This window comes from Mirounga leonina, unplaced genomic scaffold (genome assembly GCF_011800145.1).
Source record: "Mirounga leonina isolate KUSES-001 unplaced genomic scaffold, KU_Mleo_1.0 Mir_175, whole genome shotgun sequence".
Lineage (NCBI taxonomy): Eukaryota > Metazoa > Chordata > Mammalia > Carnivora > Phocidae > Mirounga > Mirounga leonina.
The window spans coordinates 11,014,871-11,028,534 of NW_023270453.1; the positions used below are offsets into that span (position 1 = coordinate 11,014,871).

Here is a 13,664-nt window from a genome sequence, read left to right on the forward strand (position 1 = left end):
AAACCCCAAGAATTGATGTCCCTCTTAAAAAGTGTACCCTTTCTTCCTTACACCAGTGGCACCACACTAACTGTTCGGGAGGCATTTCAGGGTCCCCACAGGCGACGGAAAAGTAAAATGCAATTGTAATTGCACGGGCAACAAACAACGGGGAAGGCAGGGGGAGAAAGAGTTAGCTTCTGCAACGCAAGGCTGAGAAACACGGTTCCTTAGAGAGGCATCCACTCCACCCGAGAGGAGCCTGCGCTGCCGAGGAAGCCACCTCGGGAGAGCAATCACGCGCCTGGACAGAGGCGCGGCCGCGCGCTCCCGCCGCTCCTCCCTCCCGCGCGTCCCGGGCCGGCTCGGTCCACCTGTCCGGCAGGCGGGCGGGCGGGCTGACGGGCGGGGGCGCGGGTGCCGGCGCGGGGAGGAGCCGGGCTGGCCGGAGGACCGGGGCGGCGGTGGCGGCTCCCCTCTTGGTCCTCCCTCCCGCGGGCAGCCCCGCCGCCCCCCCCCGCGGCGTCCCCCGACTGCACGCCCTGCGCCCTCCCCTCCCCCCGCCAGCCGCACGCGTCCCCCCAGCGGTCTGTACCTTTGCTCTGGGGAGGGTTCTGACTCCGGTCCCGGAGGACGTTGATCTGGTAGACGGCTCCGTAAGGCTCAAAAAGTTCTTTCAGCTCCTTTTCCGACCAGGACCGGGGGATCTGTCCGACAAACATCTTAATGGCATCTGGGTCTGGTTGGTCTGAGTGATCCAAAGCGCCGTTCATCTTGTTGGTTGTGCCGTTACTGTCAAAAAGGGAACCGGGAGCCAGAGTTAGGGCTGCACGGTGAGGGACAGGAAGAAAAAGAATGGGGGTGGGGGTGGGGGCGGGGAGGCGGAAGGAGGAGGAAGAGGAGCACGGGGCAAAGTGCCTAATGAGTCGGAGAAATTTGATGAACTAAAACAAAGCACAGGCACCATTAGGTTGCTCCGCGGCGGCAGCGGCTGCGGGCTCTCACTGCAAGCTGCTATTCAGCATCGCCGCCCGAGCACAGGGCAGCGCCCCGCCGGCTGTCACCCGGGGCGTGGACATCTTGAAGCCCGGCTCGGGAGGCAGCTGCAAGTTAAGTGCAGGTCTCGCTCTGCAAGGCTGCCACCAACGCATCCGCAGCGCTATCAGCCCCACACTGGCTCTCGTGTGCAAGGAAGGGCAGGGCTGGATTTCTGCTGGATTCTCCCCCGCCGCCGCCGCCGCCGCCCCCGCCCCCCAACCCCCCGCCCCGCCTTTTGGAGGTTTTTTGGAAGAGAGGAGAGAGGTGGTAATAATAAAGTCACATGAAAAGAAAATGAAACACTTGGCAGCCCGTCAGATGACTAATGCAAGATGCTGGTGATGAATTTGCAGAGTGCGCGAGGCATCCATGTGTGCATCAAATTAGTACGTTGTTGCTGCTCAGAATGGAAAGTGCTCCAGCAGTGTATCTCGGAGCGGCGGATTGGCTGCCCACGCTGGAGAAAAGGACCGGGGCGGGGGCTCCCGTTTAAAAAGCACATTGTTTATGGGATCCAGGCACAAAGGGTTTAATTCAGAGAGGAAAAGGCGATCTCAGAAATGCCTGCTTTGTGCAGGGAAAAAAAAAGAAAAAAAAAATGCAGCCCCAGAAAGTTGAGTTCCCACTAAAGGACACTGAATATTTCAAATCTTTCACACTCCATAAATTGCTCTCTGTATATCTGACTTCCAGATGTTGTACTTGAGTTCTAAACAATCACACGTTTGGGAGAGAAAAGAGAAAAGTCTGCCTTTTCTTCTCTTAGCTTCAGTAAATATTTGGGGCTGATACAAAGGCGAGACCATAAGCTTTTACATACCAATCTTCTTTAATGCTGTTTTCCAAAACCCTCATTTGGAAGAGAGAACACTCTCATTTAGAATTCTGCCATTCTAGTCAACATCATGTAATATGATGATGAAGGCATTCATTTTTTTTTAAGATTTGGATCCCTCCTATTTGAGCTGCAATAAACAGTAAAGCAAAATCCCCTACTTTCTTCATTCCTCCCAACACTCCTTAATGCACCCTAAAGCCACCTACTCTGCCAAGTGACAAGGCTGAATGCCCTGAGCAGCATTCATTTGCAGTACTGTGTTCTTGATTTAACATCCCATCCTGTGAAAATAAAATGCACCTAAGCAAGTGCAAACCCTGCAGATATAGTACCGCCAAAGGCACTCCCATGACCATGGGCCAGCCCCCAGCTCAGGAGGCAGAAAGGTCAGAAAGGGGCCACCTGGACTTTACTTCACTGCAAATGGCAGGTGTTATTTCCCGGTAGCCTGGGGGTAATAATTAGAAGATAGTCAAGGATCTTAAGCAGGGTTCCTTATTAGGTTAAAGACCACAATCCAGGACCACCAGAGCACCTCTAGTCTGCTGTGGGCCTAGCTAGGGTTACCCTGAGCCCCAGATAAAAAAAAAAAGACCCTGGGTGATGGCTAAAAGACAAACAAAAAGCCTGCAGAAAGGAGAAATCCTGAATTCAATTTAATCCCGAGAGGAAAATGATGGCAAATACTCTTCACTAGGTCCTGGCTCCAATTTCCACTTCTTCTCATTCTCCCTAGTTTACCACTTAATTTTTTTTTTTTTATTCTTGAGATAAACAATCAGACTAACTTGAAGCACTTTCAGAGCTTTCTCTAATCAACCTTATTGTTATAAAAAATGTTCTGCTGAATAAAATTTTGAGGGCAAAATCTTCTTTCAACAATTTAGGTGCAATGTGATGCTTGTTTATGGTAGAGGTTGATCGTTTATCTTGTTCTTAGGCACCTATATACTTCTTTATGAATCACCCTGTGCAAATTCAGTGAACGCTGTAACCCCACCGAGCTGATTCTGGCACACTGGAGGTGGCAAAGCCCCACGCAGAACAGAATGTCGTGCTCACAGCTCGCTGAGAGCAGAGAGTGTGGCAAGATGTATTTCTGGGACAGGAAGGGCTGTGGTTACTGCTGCTGACAACCAGCTAGGATGAAAAGAGGAAGGCACTGCCATAGGTCTCAGCTAACAGGGAACGGAAGTTCCAAAAATGGGGCTCTTGCATCTCGGCTCTACAGAGCACAGTTAATACAATGGAGGCATTAGGGGACGGTATCCCAGTCCTCATGCCTGAACTTAGAGCAAGCCTCCCATAATTGCCTTCCCCGTAAGGGGCTTTTTCGTTTCCTCAAAAAATACTCACCAAGGCGCCTAAAGGAAGGGAAGCGGACAAGAGGGCTTACGCCTCATGCCTTTGCTCTTTATGTTGGTAGGTGCATATTTATAACCCTTCCCCATCAGCCATCCTGCAGAGATGCCTGCAAGACCGCCAATCATCCTGAGGCAGTGGGCTGTCAGGGCTCGGGGCATGGGCTCTGAATTCCGGGGCCAGTCCTTCCGATCTGTGCCACTCTGGGCCTCAGAGTCGGGTGTCTGCTACAGAACATAGCCCAGAATAAGTGTCTAAGAAGTGTTGGCTTTTTCTACTGTTAAATCGCATCTTTGCAATTGTGATGCACTCGGAATGAGTGACAATTACAAATCTTCTTTTCAATCCCCAATTTTTCATAGTGGAGACTCAAACACAATTCATATCCTAAATAATAATGCCTATTCTTTAGTGAGGACATACATGCCAGATACTGTGTGAGGTGCTTTACACTCATTATTTCTAATCCTTGTAACAACCCTAGGAGAAAATTTTATTTTCTGGATGCAAACATCAAAGAATTAAGTTCCTTTCTTAAGGTTACTGGCTTATATACTGTAGAAGCAGAATTCAAACCTAGTCCCAATGGGCTCCAAAGCACGAAATATTTCTAATCCATCATGTGGCTGAACACTGTGCCAGGTCTCCCTTGGGCTGAGAGTGAATGGCTCAGGGTAAATCTAAGAGAAGACAAGGCCAAGAGCAAATCCTATTGGGTCCCTAGAATCACACTGTCAAATAAAAGGCAGCACTAAAGGAAACACACACACACACACACACTATCTATGAAAAGGAGGGGGCCAAGGGCTGAACTTGTGGCTCCATTAAGACTATGTTAAAACACACATTTTTCTCAATCATCACATAACAACGTCTCCATCTCCACAGATCTCCTTCCTCTCTCCATCCCCACAGGGTGACATCAATGAGCACCTCTCATCCACATCTACACATTATTTCCCAACTACTTGCCATTTTGCAAACAACTGTTCCAAAGATTACCATCGAATGCTAAGCGCATGACAATCCGTTAAGTAAATTCAACAATGTCTATTTCTTACACAAACTACCACAACAGCACATCTTCTCAATCAAAAGCTTCTGTGCAGGACAGGTGGTCCTAACCTCGCCGACCCCACGTTGCTGAATGCCTCACCGAGACCTAATGGTACTACAAAGGACTGGTTAACTTTGCTCTAATGCAGGCAAGCTCCTCCTTCTTTGGACTCCCAGCTTTCTTCCTGGCTGATGCTTGTTTCTAGCAGAGACTTACTGACTTCTTTTGTCCTCAAGAGGCTGTAAGCGCTGACACTTCTAAGGAAGCCAGAAATTATGTGTCCAACAGTTAAACCTTTGGGGGTACTTGCCAGAGGCCACAGAGAGCCAATGTGCTCTTCACAGAGGGGTAATTATGGGAACAGATAACCCAAATCTCAGTAAGATCATCTATTTACTAGACTCTGACCTCAGGCTTAGAAAATTAGACTAGCTCACTTCTCTGTATTCCCTAGCCATCTTTAGCACCTATTACAAGGCAGGAATTAGATTCAAATTCAAATACTTATTGAGAGCCTCCTCTTTGCCAGAAAACTCTGCCAGGTACTTGACATACGATATCACAACAGCTCCACAAAGTTGGCATGAACAGGGAAAATATGCATTCCCTGTTCTGGAAATGATGCCCCTGAGAGTCATGGAGGTAAAGTGACTTTTCCAATGTCACACCCCTAAGAAGAGGCGTCTGCAGAATCTGGACACATTAAGATGTAAAGGCTAATTGTCATTGCTCAGTATTCCATAAACTGGGTTTCTCGAGGCTGAGGTTTCCTGAAGACTCAGTGGCCACGCGCAGGCACCGGACGAAAGCACATACTTCTCGGCTGGCATCTCACCTACAAACTGCAGGAGACTGAGCGCCAATTCTGCTCTTGCCGGCTGTAAGGCTCCTCCAGGACAGATGCCATATGGAATCGGACCATGAGTTAGAGAGCACCAAGCCAGCAAGCATTGGTGGTATCAGTCTCAGAGCCAAGACGAAAACATAATGATGTTTGGGGGGAGAAAAAATGAGTGCGCTTACTTTTTTGCTTTTAGCACAGGCACTGACCTACTTCCCTACTCTATTTTTGCGTAAAGAAAACTAGATCAAAGGAGGACATGCAAAATCTTCTGAGGTTCCTCTAAGCAGTCAAATGTTACCAAAATTATAATAATTTTTCAACATATCATTGTTATTAATTCCAGGACAATAAGCTTTTATAAGGCCCAGTGAAGTGCAGGTTTCCTTTTGGAGAGTGGTAACAAAACACCGAAGGTTCCTTTCATCTTGTTGCCTAGAAAGCAACTTTCTGCGTTGTATCTCCTCTAATCTATAGGAAAACTAGAATAACAAACTTACAAAATGGGTATAAGAAATGATAAGTGGCTATAAGTAATTGTACTAATGTTGGGGGGAAAAAAAAAAGACATAAAATGCCCCTTCAGAAGATATACCAAAAGGATGCCTTGTCTTGGAAAAATTTTGTATAAACACAGCTAATCTCCCTGATGGTTTATCAACAATCTTACTGTTCCTATCCTCTTCATCTACCTGATTTTTGTTTTTTAGAGGATCTTGTATCCATGCTGCCCAACCCTGGGCAGTGATGGAAATGTTCTGTAATTGCACAATCCAACATGGAAGCCAATAGTTATAAGCGGCTACTAAACACCTGAGAAGGGTGTAGTGCAGCCGAGAAGCAATTTTTAATTTTAACCTTAATTAAATACCTCTAGATGCAAATATACTTAAAAAAAAAAAACTAATGAGAGTTGAAATTCACTAAAATATTATTTCATCAGGAGGTTTTGAGAAAACAAGAATAAGGGGCCAGGAAAATGACACCAATGCAGGAGCGTTGTGTGTGGGGTAGTGGGCTGCATGGCCGGGGTTCTCAGCACAGCTCAGCATTACATTCACTGAGGGGTCCCAGGTAAACCACGCCACCACTCTGGACCTCGGTTTCCTTACTTGCAGAACAAAGAGAGAGAGAATCGTTCTCATCTGGCTCGTTTCTCTAAACCTGCGACTCTGCTTTGGGCCCAGATGATGATGTATAGAGAAGATAATTTAGGTAATATGACCAGCTGCCTACAGCCTGAGGGCAATTCCCCGTCTGTGTCTGAATGCAGTCCCCTGGGGCTCACAGGTGACGGAGGCACAGGCTGGAGAGCTGACGAGGTGCCACCTACTCCTTGCAGAGCAGCCCGCAGGCTCAGATGGAGCTGCTGAATGGGCTGATGACTCAGGGTGGTTACCAGAGCATCATCTCTTTCAATTTGTGCCAATTCGTCCCAATAGCCCAACTGCAGTCCCATCACTTCAGTCAGATGACAGGCCACTCTTTCAAAGGGCTCAGGAATCGTGTTTTTTTTTTTTTTTTTTTATATCACTTGTACTTAAGTAATAGCACATGGAGAAACAGGCTTTGTTTGGTGATCACAGGAAATTGTCCAAGACTGAGCTGCATAAGGCAAAGGCAGAAGGAAGCTGGCGAGGAGCCTGGAGCCTTCTGGCGGGCATGGGCAACAACAGGATGGGCATGAAATTCAGTACTATGAACCATCTTCCACACTGTCCAGGTTGTTGTTGCTTATCATTTAAAAACACAATTCTCTCCTCCATCGACTGGCAAATGTGGCGCCCAGGGTCCAGCACCAGCCACTTCCCACACCGCACCACGAGCAACCCGGCAGAGACCTGGACATGGCCCCGCTCGGAAGGCACAACCCTCTAATTCTAAACCTTCCACGGCCTCTCACTTTGGAGAAAGGAATCACCTGTCATCAAACTTCAAGCTCTGGGAATTGTACGTCCTTTTGAAAATGTACTGTTTCGGGGTCACCATGATGGAGGAAAACGTCCATCTTCTGTGGCTACCTTTCAACACAGCACCTTCGCCACCGGACTGACACAGCTACGGTTTAATTACAGTGGGATTCTGAGTCGCTGAATGGTTTTGGTAAACATAACAAGACTCTCTGGATGTGTGCTCTCTCACCAAGAAGATGACAAAACCAAGGGCATTCCTGTGTTTACCTGGGAGGTACTGTCACCTCGGGTCACCAAAGTTTTGCGAGCCCAGGCCACGCCTGTTACAGGATGGGACCCCAAATCCCCGAGGAGCGACATCTGGAGGCCAGCTGCTGAACTCACAGAAGATTAACTGGAGCAAATCATACCCTAAGTCACTGAAGGAGGAGACAACGCCTTTCTCCAAAGGGTCAAATTGTAAATAAATACGTGTTCCTCTTAAGCAAAGTTCAAGTTTCCCATAAGAACACGTATGCAGAATACATTCATCCCTGTGCTCTGACAAAGTGGAAAAAATATCTAGCTTGTGAAGAATGTACAGGACATCGATTTCATTCACAGCTGACTAGGGAAGAGCACCACCTGTGATAGGGCATCCTGCTGGATTGCTGGACTTAATGTTGGATTGTATTTGGAGGGAGGTCTAAAAGCTATACATTTGTTTACCAGGGTGAAATGTAACCTTGACTCGTAGGAAGTGACTCCCGCAGAAAAGACCACACAGCACAAGCGTCTGGACTCACCAAGTAAAAGGGAAACCTTATTACCTTATCTCAACTTGACGGCTAGTAAAAAGCAGATAGCCGGAAAACCCCCACAAAGAAGTAAATTTGGAGGCTTCCGGGGGGTACCTGGAGTCTGAACATACAACAGTCCTCTCTGGGAAGGCAGTGAGGTGTCAGCTCTGGATGGCCCCTGCCCAGGGAACTCATTTCACTCAGTGATTTATCAGAAAGGGTTCAGTGGACTTCAGAGCAGAGCACAAGGCATTTGTATAGGGAGAAGTTTTTTAGACGAACTTTTAGAAATGGCAACAGGGAAATAATAGTCACAAAGAAGATTTATATTGGGCTTCACATTTTCAAAGTCCTCGAGGAGCTCACATTAATTAATCCCCCCCCCAAGGCTGAGGTCAGTATTACTGCCCCCACTTTGTAGATGGGAAGAGGGAGTGGGGGGCCCCCTGGCTCTGGACACATGCCCCTTTCTAGGTGCCCTCCCCGTCTGATTTACCTCCCCATGGCTCAGTGCTGTGGAATCCACCTGTCTGCCTGGGCAAGTCACTGTACCTGGTCCTTCTGGCTGATGGGGAAGATGCTGGTTTGGTCCCATCACGTGAGTGAAATGTGAATCATTATGAAATGAAGACAAATGTGGGGAAACTCCCCATACTGAACACGGATCTTCACCTAAGATGTCTCCTGTAGTCACCTGCTAGCAGCAAATGATGAAAATAAGGGACATACACGGAGAGGGCAAACAGCACGGACACCACGTCAGGTGCCCCATCCCTAGGTATGAGCCACCGTGTTTCTTGAGGCACGTAACTCCTGCTGCCGGCCCCGGCTAAACTATTTTGCCAGGAGTTACTGATGCAAGAGGAAGCCAGCAGGGAGGGCTGACAACACTCTCCACTCCCTGGTGGCAAACGTGGACGGTTCTCCTTTGCCCGTTTCTGTCAAACCCACTGGGAATTGATTCTCCCCCCAAATCTTGTTTTCTTTCCTTCAGATGACGCAGGTACGGAAGACCTGCTTTATGTCAGGCACGGTGCTAGATTTGAAGGAGAGTTGAAAAAGAGGTCACTGATGCCCCGAAGCCACTCGCAGCCAACGAAAAGAGAGTGCACAACGTGGAACCAAAATACGAAGCGATAATGCCCAGAACAGAGGGACAGACGAGGGCCTGCAGTAAGCCGGCCACAAGTGGGGGACTGGGCCACGGGGACTGGCACGTGGCATTCCAAACACGCTTCTCAACACGCTTCACCCTGGTGGTCAAAGCTTTAAGTGGCATATGAACCAATCAGAGGCAAAGGAAGAGGAGCCAAACGGTTTCAAAGAAAAAAGGCTATGGTAGGGGGCTGAAACTTGACAGAGAGCAGCCCCAGCACCCCCTCCCTCCCGTGGAGCTTGCACTTGACACGGGGGACCATGACACGCTGGGGAGACCCATGGCTGGGACGGCCATCATGGCACTGCCCCCCTCGAGCTGGGAGGCACAGCCCTGGCTGCCCACCTCCACTGACCATGCCAGAAAGTGGGGGCCCACCAGCATCCACAGAAGCCCTTGCACCTCTCCTGTGGCATGACGTCCCACGGAGGCCACCTACCCTGTCGCTCCTGTTGTTCACCACCCTGTGTGTGGCAGTCCCTTCCCTCCTGGTCCGCTCAACCCTCCAATCTGCTCTTCTAGAGTTGCAGCAAACAGAAGGCTCTGGACCACCACAAACAGCGTACCGAACAAGAATCCTTCCCTGTCTTCTTTTCCTCCAGTTTGGTTTCACATGTGACTTCTGTTTTTCTGAGCGGCTCCGTAGGGCCTCCTAACCCTGCCCCAAATCTGAGACCAGGAACGACACCTTACACAGAACACACACATCATGCTCATCTCCTGCTGGCCCGGACCTCTCCCCATCTCAGACCGCCAAACCTACAGAAACAGTAACTCACTGAGCCCCCAGTCCGGTACACGGTGAGACTCTGAAATTCGCGATGTCAAGGATGTCTTCCTCAATCACTAATTCAATAGGTATTTATAAAGTGACCCCACGATCCAGGCATTCTTCAAGGTGCTGGAGAGACAGCAATGAATAAAATGAGGTAAAACTGCCTTTAAGGAGCTTATTTCGGGGGGGGGGCATAAAATGACAAAATAGGAGAATCTTCCAAGAGATTAGAAAGGGGTCATTCATTTCAATGGAGAAAAATGAAGCCCGGGATGGAAACGTGGAGTGTCGGTTGGAGGGGTGCAATTCTAAGTAAGATGTTTAGAGAAGACCTCATTTGGAAGGTGAGCATGGGGCCTGTCCAGACTCAGTGTGCCTAACATATATTTTCTGAATCAAGAGATTTAATATAGCAAGAAGGTTTTAGAGTTGTAAAATTTAAGTCACATGTTATGCAATATTATAAAGAACCATGATTATAAAGAACCATGTTATCCCACTTGGCACTGTTCTATTGAATCTGAGGATCGATACACCTATTACCAATGAGTTACTGAGTCACGCCTATTTTTCTCTAGATGCCCTCTGGGTCCACTTGCCCCGGCACTGCCACTGTCCTAATTCTGGCCATTCTGGTGATAAAACCATTGCAAAAACCATTCAGGGGGCTCTCCTACTTTGGTCGAAAGGACAAAGACTTCACTGACCTCTGTGCTTGCCCTGTATTCAGAACTCTATCTACCCTCCCGTTAAATATTGATTATCTGTCCATTCATTATTCATTTTATCATTTATCAATGGCAAAACTGAATCTCAGGCTGGTCCCTCCTCAACTTGCTTTTGGCCTACCTTCCTTGGTCAGAAATGATGTGTAATCAAGGAGTACAAGTTAAAATGAATGGTGGCCTAAGGGATGCAGCCAGCAGTATAAGGCTTGATATAAATGTGCTGGAGGTTAGTGATGCCACGGTTTCCTTCCACTGATCTGGAAAATCTAAAGTTGACAGTATATCTAGGAACTAATTACGTCATATTAATGACCGTTCAGATCACAGAACGGCATCCATTTGTGGGAGAAGATACGTATTTCTGTAGACTAACAATTTGTTAGGTTCAGATGTATTTCTTTTTTGGGGGTAGTGCCTTCAAACTCCCGCATTTGTGGAATGCCAGCAAGAGAATTCAGGAAAAAAAAGGACCTCCGAGCAGTCAAAACGTGTGTCACCAAGTTCCCGCCCTGATGTTTATGCCCTTTCAATTCTTTGGGGAGCTTCTTGATCCATTCCTCAAAGATTCTTATGCTTTATGTTGGTTTTTCGCAGCCTTGATCATCTGCCTTTCAGACCCACAGGAGACTGCAGGTAGCAAAGGAGAGGGTTTGCAATCGGTGGCCCAGAGAGTGATGTCGCTGGCTGATTTCAAGGGGGCGCAGCTGTGGAAAGCCCACTCCGAGCTGGGGCTGACCTCTGTTCTCCACGGGTTCCCAAGGACAGCTTCACAGCGGAATAATTAACTTGTATAATGGCAATTTTGTCTCACTGAAAGGGCCACATTATGCTCAATAACTCCGGGTAAGAAGGCAGGGAAATATATAATTCATCGTTAAGAAGGATTCCTTCAAAATAAGACAATAAGGAACTTGCGCCTTAAAGGATACACTTTCAACTCGAGTGCAAACTTAACTAACAAGGCTGACTCATCCTGCAGGGACCTCAGGAATCTGAGACTTTACTCTCTCATCCTAACACATGATGTGCCTCAAAATTCAAGATCTGGGTACTAATTTGCTGTCGTTAAATGCAGCGGCTGATTTTGCCAGGACACTTCAGCTTTTGGGGGGTTAATTTTCCCAAGTTGCCTGTTCTATTTTTACCAGCTTGTTTTACCAGCTCTTGTTGCATTTGGCTGGGACAAGTGAGGGAGTTGGGTGGGAATCTGGGGAGAGAGGAGTTGCTCCCTTTGGGGGATTTTGTTTTCCTAAAGTAAATTATGTTTGTTCACTGATCAAGAAGTAAACCTTAGTTCTTTCTCTTTAGGACATCACAAAAGATGATGTTCGGGGTTTGAAAACTGGAGATTAAAAAGCCCATAATGGATGCCTGTGATACCATTCAAGGAACTAGTCATGAATTTTCTAGAAGCTTTCTGTCCCAGCATAAGAAAAGGAAACAAGAAGCTCTATAGAGATTGCACTAAATTCCTAGATAGCAATCCAAAACGTTCGTCTCTCCCATAGTCTGCTTAAAGAAATTTGCAAAAGTAATGGAAAAACACTGCCAAGTCTGTAGCATTACTCAAGGAAGACTTCCAGAATTCCATGCACGTCAGCTCCTTGGGTATGTTTCCCTATGATACAAACACACCAGTTGGTCACGCTACAAAACTACATGTCAAAAGGCAAAGTCCAAATGACATTCTACTTTGCTAGTTTTCAAATTCCGACATCACGTCTTAAGATGAAATCAATACCAAATACCACGTTTTGATTCAGAAATCTATAAGCTCCCCTCCCCCAGCATCTCATAAATTCCATTTAGCATCTTAAACCACCAATTAAAATAGGCTTTGACATTTAATTTGCTTATTTCTTTAAAAAAACACCATCAGATCTAACCCCCTAAACAAATAAGAATAAAAATCGGATTATGTGCTAAATTATAATAGCTGTTATTCTAAGAGGCTGAATATCATTATATCAAAATTCCCCATAGTTGATTTTTTTAAAGCCATTTCTTCATTTTTCGACACTACATCTGGCACAATGAATACAGATGATCATTTGTTTATGTATCTGTCTAACTGCCTTTCCCAAACACAGCCAGATGGAGTCTTTCAGAATCAAATTAATTTCAGATTAATTCACTCTGGACCCACTCCAGTTTCATGACTCTTCGCTTTGAGGCATCAACCAAATTGATGTGAAGTCATGAACTTAAAAGAGCACAGGTTCCTTGATATCAAGGGGGAATAAATAGTACAAGTCAGTGGTCGCTCCCCGTTCCCAGAAAGAAACCCATCCTAAGGCCTGACCAACGTTTCACCGTGTCAGAGTCATCCGAGAAGAATTTCCTTGTGGATCCATATAGGAAAATGGTTAATTTCACATCCAGTATTCACAAGGCCTTGGGATGATTCCAGTAAAAATGAGCGACCTAATGACTAACGTCAGGACCCATTACGTCATGGTAAACTTGCCATATACGCAGAGCCAGGTACGGCCCCCCCGTGAAGCGACAGAGTTAATTCTAAACACCCAAAGTGCACATTCTCCCTCTCGAGCTGTGGGTACTGAACTAGACACAAATGTAACCAGGCTTTGCATGCTGTCAATCTCGGTGGATGCCTTTATTACCGTACTTGTTTCAGTTGCAATTTGGGTTTCCATGGAGACACAACAGTCAGCTCTAGAAAATTATAAGATAAATGTCAGGTGGTGATAACGGTGTTAATGAAGCTTCGGTGACAAGCAGCTCTGTGTTTCAAATAATAAGCTTATTTCTATTAGCATATGTATAACCTGTCGAAAAAACCTGGAAGAGAGTATTAAAAATGCAAGATCTATCTGTCTATATTTAAGAGGAGAGGGGATAGACCCCTCTGGAGTGACTTAAATTTGGTGGGTCAACCTGAACAAGAAAAAACAAAAGTAACGGCTGGTTTTGTGGGAAAATTAGGCACCAGTGATGGCTCCCAACGATGCTTTCACTGACATGAGGCAACACCTTACTTCACCCAGTACTGGATGTTTTTCTTTTTCTTTTTTTTTTTTTTTAAAGATTTTTTTTTATTTTTATTTATTTGAGACAGAGAGAATGAGATAGAGAGAGCATGAGAGGGAGGAGGGTCAGAGGGAGAAGCAGACTCCCTGCCGAGCAGGGAGCCCGATGCGGGACTCGATCCCGGGACTCCAGGATCATGACCTGAGC

At 46.8% G+C, this 13,664-nt stretch overlaps 1 protein-coding gene across 7 annotated transcripts in view; it reads right to left on the reverse strand.

Moving 5' to 3' along the window:
* CELF2 (CUGBP Elav-like family member 2) overlaps nt 1-13,664 on the reverse strand; it is a 300,840-nt gene that overhangs the window by 155,691 nt on the left and 131,485 nt on the right. For 5 of the 7 annotated variants that reach the window (XM_035021670.1, XM_035021674.1, XM_035021671.1 and 2 more), the window contains exon 2: nt 575-771. In XM_035021670.1, the coding sequence (XP_034877561.1) occupies nt 575-771 (197 nt within the window). Of the gene's footprint in view, nt 1-574; nt 772-943; nt 1,114-13,664 lie in introns of those variants that run through there. The other 2 variants (XM_035021672.1, XM_035021675.1) reach the window with 2 other exon arrangements.